Source organism: Sander lucioperca, chromosome 1 (assembly GCF_008315115.2).
Source record: "Sander lucioperca isolate FBNREF2018 chromosome 1, SLUC_FBN_1.2, whole genome shotgun sequence".
Classification (NCBI taxonomy): domain Eukaryota; kingdom Metazoa; phylum Chordata; class Actinopteri; order Perciformes; family Percidae; genus Sander; species Sander lucioperca.
Genome location: NC_050173.1, coordinates 48,690,059 through 48,703,544, shown reverse-complemented (window position 1 = coordinate 48,703,544; position 13,486 = coordinate 48,690,059). Strand labels below are relative to the sequence as shown.

General features: G+C 39.8%; 1 protein-coding gene across 1 annotated transcript in view; it reads right to left on the bottom strand.

Moving 5' to 3' along the window:
* Positions 1 to 274: 274 nt before the first annotated feature.
* The window catches only part of gria1a (glutamate receptor, ionotropic, AMPA 1a), a 79,589-nt gene continuing 66,377 nt past the window's right edge, over positions 275 to 13,486 (bottom strand). Inside the window, 8 exon segments of the mRNA XM_031302518.2 lie at positions 275 to 610; positions 612 to 679; positions 682 to 718; positions 720 to 773; positions 2,772 to 2,906; positions 8,655 to 8,769; positions 12,396 to 12,643; positions 13,118 to 13,316. Of these exon segments, the coding sequence (XP_031158378.1) occupies positions 458 to 610; positions 612 to 679; positions 682 to 718; positions 720 to 773; positions 2,772 to 2,906; positions 8,655 to 8,769; positions 12,396 to 12,643; positions 13,118 to 13,316 (1,009 nt within the window). The 3' untranslated portion in view covers positions 275 to 457.

The window sequence follows — 13,486 nt, the reverse complement described above, 5'->3', positions numbered from 1 at the left end:
ACACACAGCACTTTGTCCTTCCAAAATGGCGTGTACACGTGAGAGTGAAAGAGAGCGGGAATGTCCCAAAACAATATCAAATCATCGTAGCAGTCACAAGTGTTTGTTCTCCTCTGCCTCGTCTGTGCAAAGACACGTTCCATCAGCCATCAGAAAGCATCTAGGTAGTACACGGTCAGCAGTGGAGGTGAAGATATTGCACACGCAGACTAACGTTAGTCAACAGCTCCATTGAAATGGCACAGCGCAGGCGTCACACTGAAGAATAAAGTTATTTTTTTCCCCACACAAATGAACACTGTAAAAAATTCAAAAACACGCCTGTTGACGGCTTCTTTATTGCAGCACATTTCCCGTCTTTTTTTCCATATCTCTTTTTCAAACATCCACTTATTTAAAAAAAATGTTGTGAGTCTCTGTTTGTAGTTTGCAAGGAGTGGTTCATTTTGGCAGTAGGTTAAGTCTTGTTTAAGTTGGGCGTGTTGACAGCCAGGAGGACAGATGGGCCAAACCAGACAGCCATGCTTATTGAGGCCATTAGAGTCTTGTACTCTTCTTCTGCCCCACCCTGCCTATTCCTCGCCGCCAGCACAGTCACGTGATGATCACATGCCGGAGGCACCTAGTCCCATGCTGGTAGTGTGGCTCATACAGGGCAGCGTCTGAACGGTCTTGGGGAAGTCGTGGGTGAGGATTCGTCCATTTTCTCCGCCGCTCCCGTTGCCACTCATCCTGGTCAGGGTGGAGCAGTGCATGGCGTCGTTGATGGATTGCTGTCCAAACAATGCAACAAACAAAGGCATTACAGTTAGTCTACACGCCAGATTTGAGTCTTACACACATGAATGCACTATAATCCTAATCAGAACTGAGAAAGCTTATGCAACAGTTAGAGCTAGCAGCACACAGAATTATAGACTTTAAAAGAATCAAGATAAGTTATGCAATTTATCTATCTTTATCACATGTGTACACAAGCAGCTGTTTATATCACTTTTTGAATTTGGTGCTGGCACGCCAAGAAATTTAGGAGCAGAATGAGCTGTTAGGAGTCAGTGCTAGTTTTTACCCTCTTTATCTGGGCCTGAGTGATATTAGCGGGTGGTAAACCGTGGTGCTGGCCGATGTGCATCAATGTCCTAATTTGTAACAGGAGGAGCAGAGCAAAGTGGGGGTGGTAAGAAGGGAGCCGAGGCTTCACTTATTGGTTTATTAGCTCTATTCTCCAGTCTAGCGTAATACAAGTAACCCGGTTTGAAAGCCCACCTAATGATATGTGATATGTGTGTGTTTCTGTGTGTGTGTGTGTGTGTGTGTGTGTGTGTGTGTGTGTTTGTGCCTCTTTTGTGTCTGTCTGCATCCCCAATTCTATAGCTGATTAAATTGGGCAAAGCGAGTGAGATCTGGAGCAACCGGTGAGTGCTGCATGGGGATTGGAGAATTACAACAGCCTCTAATTGGGATGGGGTTGTAGGTTCTGTTGAGCCAAACAGCAGAAAGGCACTGCTGCAAGAAATAGGCTGCTCGCCAATCTCATCAGCATACTGATCAGGTGTGTCTTGGTGGGCTGATTAAAACATAAGAGATTCATGTAGAAGATAACTCCTTGTCTTGGCCCTGCCTTGATTTTTGTTGTTGTTGCTGTTTACACAAAGAGTATATCAGCGAGGGGCTTTGATGTTGGAAGAAAGAATCAAAGGTCCACAAAGCAGACGACTAGCAGCTACAATCGCTGCTGTTGGATAAGAAACCTCATATCTCCCAGTGAAGTATTAGTAGCAACAAGTCCTTCTTTCAGATTTCTGAGCATACAGCAGTTTGGGTTAGAGTGTTCTAGGTTAAAGCAGTGATGGAACACATGTATCAGGCCTGCCTCATGGTATACATATAAAGGATGTTCACCACAATGGGCCCTGCGTTTGCGAGACAGTCAGCGAAAAGAGAAGAAGGAGCAGGGAAGAGGTTTGCTCAGAGCGACAGAGGTAGATAGATGTACCACTGTGATTCAAATTGCCTTTATACCTGTGCTGCAAAGTGATGTTTTTTTCATTTGTGAATGTGTGCTACGAGATTATTGTAATGAGTATAGTAAGGAACATTTTTGTAAGCTGAAATGAAAACGTGTAATGTGTATTCAACTACAGAGTTTAGATTTTATGTTATACACCATTAAAAGTAACTGATATAAATGGCAAAAGTATATCAACATAGTCAATATATATATATATAATACATTGTATAGGGTCCAATTTAAAGATGCTACAATATATGCTTAAAATCCTGCAATACTAACACAGGAAAAATGTTTGTTTTGTTACTGTTTAGCTTCTGTGATTAAGATGTAAACTTTAGATCATGAGGAAACAGGCATAATGGCAATTGTTTTAAATCAAGTGATTCAACAACACTGCAGGAGATCAGGGACGTAAAGACTGAGCGAGGTAGCGGCAGAGGGAGAGAGAGGTACAGGACAGCGTTTGCACTGCGGTGGAAGCCGTGAGAGGCCCTACTGTGATCACGGTTAGATGGGCGGGAGGGTGAGGAGGCGGATGTCATCATCATCATCATCATCATCATTATCATCATCATCATGGTTTGAATCACAGCGTTTCCTACCCCGTGGCTGTGCTCTGCCCTTATATCTTAACAGTGTTGTTGGCGTACAGGCCGTAGCTCTGCAGCTCAGTGTAGGGGGCGCTAGCACCACTGTCTAAGGCTGAGCAGTGAAAGGCCTGAGCGGCTGAGGCGGCAGCGGCTCGCGCGGTGGACACCTTCATTCGCTGCGACTCAGTCCGGGACTTGTAGCAGAACTCCACCAGCGCCACCAGCATGGCCAGGCCTAGGCCGCCGATCAGGATGTAGAAGACCCCCGCCACATTGCTGAGGCTCAGAGCGCTCGTCTTGTCCTGGACGGAGGGAGGGAAGTGGGGCAGAGCCGAGTGGTGAGCAGCGATAGTGACAAAACAACAGACACTACAGCTTTACACACAACATAGGACCAAACACTGAAGACAGACACACTGAGTACGTTTACATGCACACTAAAATTCCACTATTATTCCAAATATGACAATATTCTCAATTTGATACAAGTCATGTAAACAGCATATTCCGTTTGGGTATTCCGACTAAGGCTTTTTTCCGAATATAGCATTTTCTGATTAAGACATATTGGACATGCCGGTATTATTTGGGTTTTAGAAGCATTTTTTAGACATGTATACAGCGCATTTGGAATATCGTCGTTTGTGACAGTTTACAGCCTCTTGCCTGTTTACGACTTACAGTCAGCTCTATGTGTTGCTATGGTTGTTGTACACAAACCAACCAGCCAAGTAATGATGCATGCCCAAAAGAACGGCCTGCATCTCTGGTCGGAAAAAGAAACACACCTTTTTTAAAACATTATAAAAAATTAGGATGTCGACAGGCTTTTGAATATGCACAAACATCACAACGCTGATGTTTTCAAGAAGGTGTTGAAGAAATGAAAGAGGTAGGCTGTGTTTGTAGGGTCAAACAAGTCCGCCACCAGTGGAAAACTTTGAAAATATCATATTTTGCCAGCTGCATGTAAACAGGAATATTAGTGGAATATTCATTTTCATTTGCCAAAAAAAAACTGATTATAATGTGCATATATACGTAGTCACTGATTCACACACGTGGACAAACATTAGTTTCACAAACAGGAATCACAAGTACAAGGACTCTAATGCATTACAGCAAATATACATACACACACTTAAACCCATACACTCTTAAGAGTACACACACACACACACACACACACACACACACACACACACACACAAAGTACAGTCAATTACAATAACAAGTATAGTAAAAGACACACACATAACTCCACACAAAAACAAAATATTACCAAAAAAGAACATTTTGGAGGCCTGTCTCACAAAGTTTTACAAAATTAGCTAAAGCCTATAACATCCCTACAGAACTCTATACAAACTGCTATAATGACTTTTATTGTTCATTTGTTATATCAGAAATATATTTAAGATGTATAGCCTATCTGGCTATAAAAACAGGGATTCTAACAGAACAGTAAGTACAGTAGGTAGTTGAAAAAGCTATTGATGAAATTCTTTCAGTGACTGGTTAAATGAAGACTCTTGCACTCACTGCAGGAACAGTGAATATGAGCGACTTCGTGATGGAACTATAATATAAATACTACTCTAAAAAGTATTCTGACTGCTTCCTCATAACAAGCAGTGATCAGCCTTTTTAATTTAAAAAAAGAAAATGTCTGCACGCTGAAAATGTGATTTATTCAAGCTACATTTCAGTCACAGACTCCTGCAGTGCTCGTCTCCACATCGACATAAGCAACATTAATGAAACATTTTAATATTCTGTTTTTTTTCTTATATTTATTCATCCTGTAATTTCTTTTCTTTATAAGAGAAAAAGTCAAATCTATTTATTTCCCTGTTCCAGGCTACTTAGCATATAAAAATGTCAGCCATATTATTGAGACCTATTTAAGAGCCTGACTGTATTCTACTGGCTTTGTGAGACAGGCCCAAGATAATGAAAATAGATACTGATCTAGATTTTGTGTGACTTATTTATACCATTCTTAACATTTTAAACAATGCCTAATTAACTTAAAGTCAAAATATTCATACACATTGACATTTTGTAAGGGGAAAGGCACAGGTTAATTGCGTAAACACCCAACAACACATGCATTTATGCAGCAACAGCACAAACAGTCTTTAGTTTGACATTGCTCCAAATTATAGGTCATTATTCTCTATCACAGTGTCACCTACTTACATTTATGCCTATTTATAGTCTGTAATGAAATGAAATCATTAAGACTTAAATCAGTCAACCTAAAGGGCTCTCATTGAACAGTGGGCTCTAACGAGGATGATATTTCATGTAAATCTGTTTGGGGAATACCTTTGTGTCACTTGAGGAGATGAATGCCACCTGGAAAGCTATAGTTCTGTTACAATGGTTTCCACTTTAGCTCTGCATTTAGGCTTTTATTTAGTCTATTCACTTAAATACATTTTTAATAAGTTCTTAAACCCAAGGGCAAATTTACATTTGAATACAATTGGTCTAGAATTAGCTATGGTAAACCAACTATTATCTTCATACACCCTGTCATTTAGTAGCATTATGTAGCCTAATGTAAATACATTTTTCAAACCATGTGCTATGAAGGAAAGAGAGCAGTTTGCTACTACTGAAGTTTTTTTGTTTTTTTTCCTTCACGCCGCTAATAATGGTTTAAAAGTAGTGAGTTGGAGTTGTTTTTGAGAGCTTGGGTGTTTTTCAAGCAGATGAGAAAATGGCTGCAAATAAAAAAGCATCATATATTCAGGTTGTGAGTTCCACTCAAATATTTAAAGAATATCTTATTTGCTTCTTGCTGAGAGCTAAATGAGAAGAGTGACAGCACCCTGTCATCCCTGTGCATTAAATATGAAGCTAAAGCCAGCAGCCAGTTAGCCTAGGCTAGCATAAAGACGGGAAACAGGTAAACAGCTAACAGTTAGTTTACACTTTGGTTTTTTAATGAATTAATGAGGTATAACATCTTAATTAGTGAGCTTTAGAGGTGCTGTAAGCCTTGGGAAAGAGCCATGCTAGCAGTTTTCCCGTTTTAAGTCTTTATGCTAAGCTAAGCTAACTGTAGCTGCTGGCACTTACTAGTTAGCATACAGATATGGGAGTGGTGTCAATCTTCTCAACTAACTTTCTGCAAGAAAGCAAATAAGCACATTTCCCAAACTTTCAAATTATTTATTAATTTGAAGTGAAGTTATGTTCCCAAACACATAAATATTTACTATGGAGGGATTTAAAACTTCACAGTGAACCACATTTAAATATAGACTTATGTGACTGTACTGCAAAGATCTTCCTGACTGACCAATGGCATTGTAAAACTAAACTAAATCTCTCTTTAAATGGAACTCCTTGCTAAGACTGTCAGTTAAGATATTATATATATAATATATGTAAATTAAAATATTCACAGTTTCTTTCTAATTTGTTCCCCTGGTAGATGATTTGACAATGCAATAAAGGTTTCCTGCAATAAAGGTTTAAAATATAAGCAAGGGAAAGGAAGAAGACAATTCTTGGCACTTCTACTGTAGTGACAGGATCAGAAGGCCAGCTGACAAACACATTCAGGTACCTGCGCTAAAGAGCAAAGGTTTTTCTGTCAGGGGGAAATAACAAACTGCGAATGCATGAGAGCATGGTGGCAGACTTTTGGTGTGGGTTGGTGTGGGTCGATCTAGCAGATTGAGGTGGGAGATTGACAGGGTTTGCATCCATACATGCACTCTGTACAGTGAGAGTTGGGGGCAGGATTATCATAAGGGCCAGGATGCAATGGTTACGGCTCAACACGTTTGAAGGGTTCAGTTAAGTCCAATGGCCTAATGTCATCATCTGTCTCCCTCACGTCCTTCTGTCTTTCCTTTTTCTTATTATTTCTCCTTGGGAAAGAGTTGCAAATTGCTTTCGGAGTGATTCATATTCAATCTACAGTACAATCTCAAGGTTATCATCAAACTCAATCTGTGTGTGTGTGTGTCTCTGTGTGTTTGGGGTTTGAAAATCTATTTTAAGAGGATTTATTCCACTAAGATGGTAACTGTAGTCACTATATATATATATATATATATATATATATATATATATATATATATATATATATATATATATATATATATATATATATATATAACAAACCACTGTAACAAATCCTAACTAATCCACCACACACTGGTAATGAACATTAAATCTCTGACAACACAAACTCAAACAAAATAGACACAAGAGTACCACCAGAGTACTGGCCCAAATATAAGACAATGTTTTTAGCTTTCGATGGCTAATGTTAGCTAATCCCAGATAGATATTGCTGTGTAACTGTTATTACTGAGTCACTTTTGCTTTATGACCCTGCTCTATTTCTACTACTGTGACACTATGCTCTTTCATTTAAAAAGGTATTCGAATTGGCACTGGCCACAATGGCTGCTGTTCAGCAAAAGTTATAGGCTCTCTTTAACCTATGTTTTCTGCTGTCTCATGTTAATGTTACAGCAGGAATTGATTGGACAGTCATGGCTAGCCTAGAAAGACAGTGCACATTTAAAACATAATTTAACAATTTCCTTCACAGAAAAAATGTGCTTACTGATGATGGCATTAAACATGCTCACCAGTCATTGTCAGCAGTAGAAATTGCTGATGATAGTAGCAGTTGTTTTGATTCAATTTGACAACTGTAATTAAAACAAATAATTGTATTGATTAAAGCTGAAGCCAAGTGATTTAATGAAAGTATTTGTTTTTGTAGACTGATGCTTTAATTCTCCATTATTTTCAATGAATTAATCAATTCAGTCCACACTGTATTTCACTGTATTTTTCATATATAACTTAGGTAAAGAAAATAAACGTCTTACATCTATATTTAAATTTAATATTAAACACAGTGTATTGCCTACATTGTTACATTCAGTGTTTCTCATCATTTAAAAGTCTTCTATCCTAAAACATGTTGCAATATGGGAGTTTGTCTTATTTTCAGGCCATTACAGTAGCACTTCTAGAACCACATGGGGAGTATTGCGCAGTGTAATAGAGGCTGAGGGCTGTACTTAGGAGCTGGTGTAGGATCAGGGCAGGATTGTGCTGGGAGGTGCTGTGAGGTGACAGGTTTTGGGTTGGAGACTAACCTTTCTTCCGGAGTCCTTGCTGCCACACTCCCCTTTATCGTACCACCATTTGTTTTTCAGTTTGTCTAAGATGGCTTGCTCATTGAGTTTCAACACCGCTAGGTTTACTGGGATTCTTCCAACCATAAGGAAATAACATAAATAACATATTATACCATGCTATTTTATGTTATTAATACAAAAACACAGAGCAGCAAATACATACACACGTTAATGCTTGAACTTGCTTGTTCTCACACACACACACACACACACACACACACACACACACACACACACACACACACACACACACATACACACACATATGTATATATATATATATATATATATACACAGCATAAACATCATTAGAAACATGAGTCAAAGTGATATGCATTAATACTCCATCTAGCTTGGTTAGCTTGCTCCCTAAGGCAGTAGATGTGTATTACTATATCACTTTGGGTAACCGGCACACTGCTTACCCTCACTTATGCAACACGGATGTCTCAATTGTATTTGTTAAAAGTAAAGGTGTAATTGGCCAAAGTTAACTAAAACTGAACAAATCCCAAAGCCTAACAAAATGAAATGCATAGGCTCTTAAAACATAATTGAGCACCAGGGATGCAGCTGGTTTCAATTCATTTAATTACTACACTGATCAATTTTAAATCATTGATGTTCCTTTTGTTTAAGCAGGGGAGATAGTACAAAATTCCCCCCTCTGTGGTTCTTAAATTCAGCCACCGCTGGCCAAATAATCCCCCCCCCTGTCATTTTTCCTTTGCCCTTCGGTACACCACAGAGATGTTAAGTGTTGCTAGAGTGGTAGTGCAGCGTGGGCCTGCCGGTTACCCACTCCCCACAACCCCCCACTCCCAGTGGTGGTGGGTTACCCGCAGGGTTTATCAAACTGGCTCTGACCTTGGAGTCCCCGCCCCCGCTGCCGCACTCTCCCTTGTCGTACCACCACTTGTTTTTCAATTTGTCCAAGAGGCCCTGCTCGTTCAGTTTTAACACTGCCAGGTTTACTGGGTTTCTTGAAAATAATATAAAATGATAGCCATTAGGAGAGATTCAATGGGACAGATATAAAGAGATTGGTCGCATGGTGGTGGTGATTATGACAACATTGACTTATATTAGAAACTCCTGCATATAACTACTGATATGAAGCAGGAGTGCTGGCTTTAGATGCACATGTTAGTTGTGTATCTGCAATGGGCTGAAATGCTGAGCGCCCATACAGTAGTAGAGTCAGGTTTTACCAAGCAGGGGCCTCAGAAAGAGGCAGAGCAAACCTATAAATGGAGATGCCTTGAATGCAGAAGTCTGTCTACAGATGGTAATTTCCTTTCTGTGGCACCAGCATACAGATTGCTATGGTAACTAACCTATCAATATTCAACCAATAACAGCATCGTAGTGAATGGCAGCCTGTTGTTGATTAACTGATAACTATCAGCAAAGACAAATGCAGACAGAGGCTTTCAATGTTTTAACTGTCCACAACAAGTCTATTTGTTAAACAGGCTGAAAGGACTGTGTGACCAACTATAGACAGAGTCCTGACCATGAATCTATATGAACCAGGTCATCCAAAGCATCTCCCCCAGACTTGCTCTCTCTCTCTGGTGACTGTGTGTATTTCCTATAGCTGACTGGTCACGGACAAAGACTCTCTACATCCACAAATCACAGAAAGGCACAATCTGCAATCAGAATTTGCATAGTGAAGATTACAGCTTTTGTTTGCCAGATTGTCTTTTCCCTCAAATCAGTGTCAGCTACAACTTATTTTGGTGACATTCCTCCTTTCTCACTAGCAGATGCAGAAGAGTCTTTATCCCCAACCCTGAGTGCACAACATAGCTGTAGTGAACACAGGTATCCTCAGAGCTGGTAAAACCTCTGAATTCTTTCTCAGCCCAGTAGGCGCAGACAAAAAGAAAGAAGTCAAAAGTGTATGGACATGGAGACCTGCAGGTCATTGGTTAGTTTTGGTCAGCTGGTTTGAGGCGAGCAGATGTCAGGGAGGCTACTGTACTGTATGTTAGGTGGGATGGGGTAAACAGTCAGGCAGGCATGGAGGTGGCTGGACATCATACATGTAAGAAATGAAGCAGGGAGAATAATTTTTCGCAGCGTGTAGTTTGAAGACAGACCGTCAGTATATCCTGTAAAATGAAGAGTTATGTCATTTTAGTATCTTCATTTTCAAAGTGCTATTTTCAATTAGGCCTGCAGTGCAATATGTGTATTAGAATTTATTTATATTTTCATATACCCAGTAGGGATGCTCAGATCTGTCAGATTGGTATCAGCCCTGATACTGACCTTCATAAGCAGATCAGATCACAGAAGTGTCACATTAAATACATTTTGTTGTGTCAAGGTGCAACACATTCTCATGAACGGGTTCATATGATATCGTAAGAAAACGTATGCAATTCTTATGATATCCTACAAAATTACAGTGAGCACCAGCCAGTCACATCACAGTTAAGTTTAGCAGTCTTTACAGTTCAATTTAGCCGAGAAAAAGTTACTGTGAGCTGGCTACAGTGCACTGTTTTATGAAAGCCCTGTGTTTTATGACACAGATATCCTCCCTACTATGCGCTTCACGCTTTTATACATCAGCAGTCATTGTGCTGCATACACAAATAAAGATGTGGTATACATACAAATTTCAGTGAATTACTTTTTGTAGCTATACGTACGGACGGTTCATGAGAACAGCCTGTAAGGTGCTGCTGTTTCTCTCCACTTGTAAAGCACAATAGATGCATTTTAATGTGCTTTTACTGTGTTGACAGTGTAATTCCAGTTAGCTATTGTAACCAAAAATGAACGTGATATAGTTTTCTTAAAGAACATTTTCTGCACTTTTTGGCATTTTAACAGAGTAACATTTGTGTGATTTGTAAGGGGTTTATCTGCACACATCAAAGTAATCTTATAGTAAGAACTGGGCATGTTACATGTATTAGAAAAGATTAGCTCGATGGCGTGTTTGTCCTCGGTTAAGAATATGGTAACAAGACTAAGAAATTTAAAAAAAAAGCGAGCACTGATATCAGATCTGTATTTGGTATCAGCCGATACCCCCGAGTTTAGGTATCAAAAATCAAAAATAATCGAGTCAGTGAATCCCTAATATTCAGTACTCTGTGCAAATGTATACATTAACAATGCATTGCAGGTACGATTGAAACCAACTCTTTGAATACCGTGGACATTCACTGATGTCTGATCCCAGGTGAGCAGCACAAATATTTTTCTTCATTTTCTACTTCAACCATAAACATATTTGTATTATTCTAAATGTCCTTTCTTTAATACAACACTTCCAGTCATGAAAGTTTGTTATCTGTTGATGAAACAGTATCAGACATCTGTGAATGGCCAGAGAGTAAAAAAAGCATAACACAAAGAGAGAGAGAGAGAGAGAGAGATATAATGGGGCCATCCTCAGCAGTTCAACAATGCATTCCATTGCTAAGTTGTAGGTTTTGACCAATCTGAATATATTACTTAGGAGCAGATTACTTTGCCAGTTATCTTGTCACTGATACAGCACTTACTTGCTGTATAAAATGTAATTTATGAGAAATTTCAACAGAGCCTCAGAGTAAGACATAGGCAACATTTCTAGTCAGCGTGTCTTGACCTTTGGCTGTCAACCAAGGTGGAACCCCGAATGAATCCTCAGTGAGTTTGAATAAAATGTCCCCATATGGCTCCTTTCATTAAAATAAATGAGTCCTATTAGAGATAGATGAAAAGCTTCAGATGCCACCAGCTCCTATACTCTCTCTCTGTAGTTGCAAGAAATATTGAATGGGAAGTTGGTTAAGGGTGTTAATGTAATATGAAAAGACAGCTGCTGCTCTTGGACATTGATGGCAGAAAACTACTTTCGGTATGAATTATCGTTCATTACATTAATTATCACATTGACTGTGGCAAATATAAATTCAACTCTGCTGACTTCACATTCAAGATGTGAGCCTCGGCGTAAGTGGAAAAATAGCCATATGGGATGTGGTCCTTTAAGCTGTAATCCTGCTTTCAAGGGCCCTACTGGTTTGTAGGAGGTGCATTTACATTTGGTATGAGTGTTTCTGTGTGTGTTTAAGGGAGGGGGCTTCAGTTTCAAAGCAGACGTGAAACCATCTACCACAAATGTTCAAGAAGAAGGTTTAGAATATAATTAGAGGGCAGCAGGAAAACACATGTTGCTTAAAGAGGACGATAAATCTCATAGTCCAACTTTACACTTCTGCTAGTGCTCGCAAGTCAGCTGTGAACAGGCTAGCTGCACACATACATGTGCAGGAGCAAAAAAAAGTGACCAGTGGTGATAATGGGCATGAAGAAGTTGTAAATGTCTTTGTGACAGTGTGCGAAAGAAGGAAAAAGTTCAATGAAGTTTAATGAAGTGTAAAATGAATGTCATGCCTTTTTGTCTCTATGTCTGGTTAATATGCATTCAAAGTAGAACAGAATACTAAAACTGACATGTCGTGCTATGATAAAAAGATGCACAGATGAATGAGCTCGATTGATAAATCAACATGTGACAGATGACGCTCATGCACGAGCTCCAATAAAAGCACTTGGAGGCTTTTATCCAGCCACGCTGCAGTGGCAGGGGTTTACCTGAGAGCGGAGCCCTTGGGTGTGGCGATGCCATAACCTTTAGAGTCCAGGTTTCCTCCCACCTTCATAGTGTCGCACGGTTTCCTCTGCTCTATGTACTCGTTCATTGTGGACTCCAACAGGTAGGCATACTTGCCCTTGGACTTCCTGACTCTCATTACACCCTCGTCTGTGGTCTTGACAAACACGGACGGGTCGGCCGCCTTCATGTAGGACCACATCTTCTCAAACACGGCGATCTTTGACCTCTGACAGCCAGAATTGTTCACGAGAGGGATGGGAAGACAGAGAAAGAGAGAGCGTCAGTGAATACTTTATCATCTATCTTAATGCTGTGTTGCTGACATTCTCATGAAATTAATTTTAGAAACCATTTATGGTTGACATTTTTTTTATCAATAGCAATTTAATGTGTTTACATTTTGTAGTTAGTTAGTTAGTTCTGCCATTCCCACCCTGAATTCAGGAACAGGAAATGTGGCATGTTCCAAATTCAGCATTTTTATCCCATCACTCTCCTGTTCACCGTAGAAGAGCTGTATTGAGTTACTGATAATGCAAACCCAACATTTCCTTCTTCTGCTCCTTCAAAATAAAAGCATTCAACTGGCTGATCACCGGGGGGATTTTATTGTGAAGCATTTGGAGGAAATGCAATGTATTTGAAACAAAGGTTTGATCGATCAATCATGCGAATGAATGCTTGAAATTTGGTTTCTCACCCTGAAGAATTCTTTGGTGGAGCCGGCATCCAGTGTTCCATAGGCGATCTCCGTCTGCTTGGCCAAATCCTCAGCACTCTCTATAGGTGACACCATCCTCTCCACTGTCAGGAAGGCAGCCAAGTTGGCAGTATAGGATGAGATGATGATGAGGGTGAAGAACCACCAGACACCTCCAACAATCCGGCCAGACAGAGAGCTAAAAACAGAAGGACAGGATCTTTGGTTGGTCATAGATAGATATATAGAAGACAATCAAGAATCAATTCTATGCTCATGCAGCGACTTGTAAAATAAATAGCATCACTCTTTTCTGTTCCTGGCCAATTTTGCACGCAATCAAAATAAGCAATCTAAAACCCTTGCGAT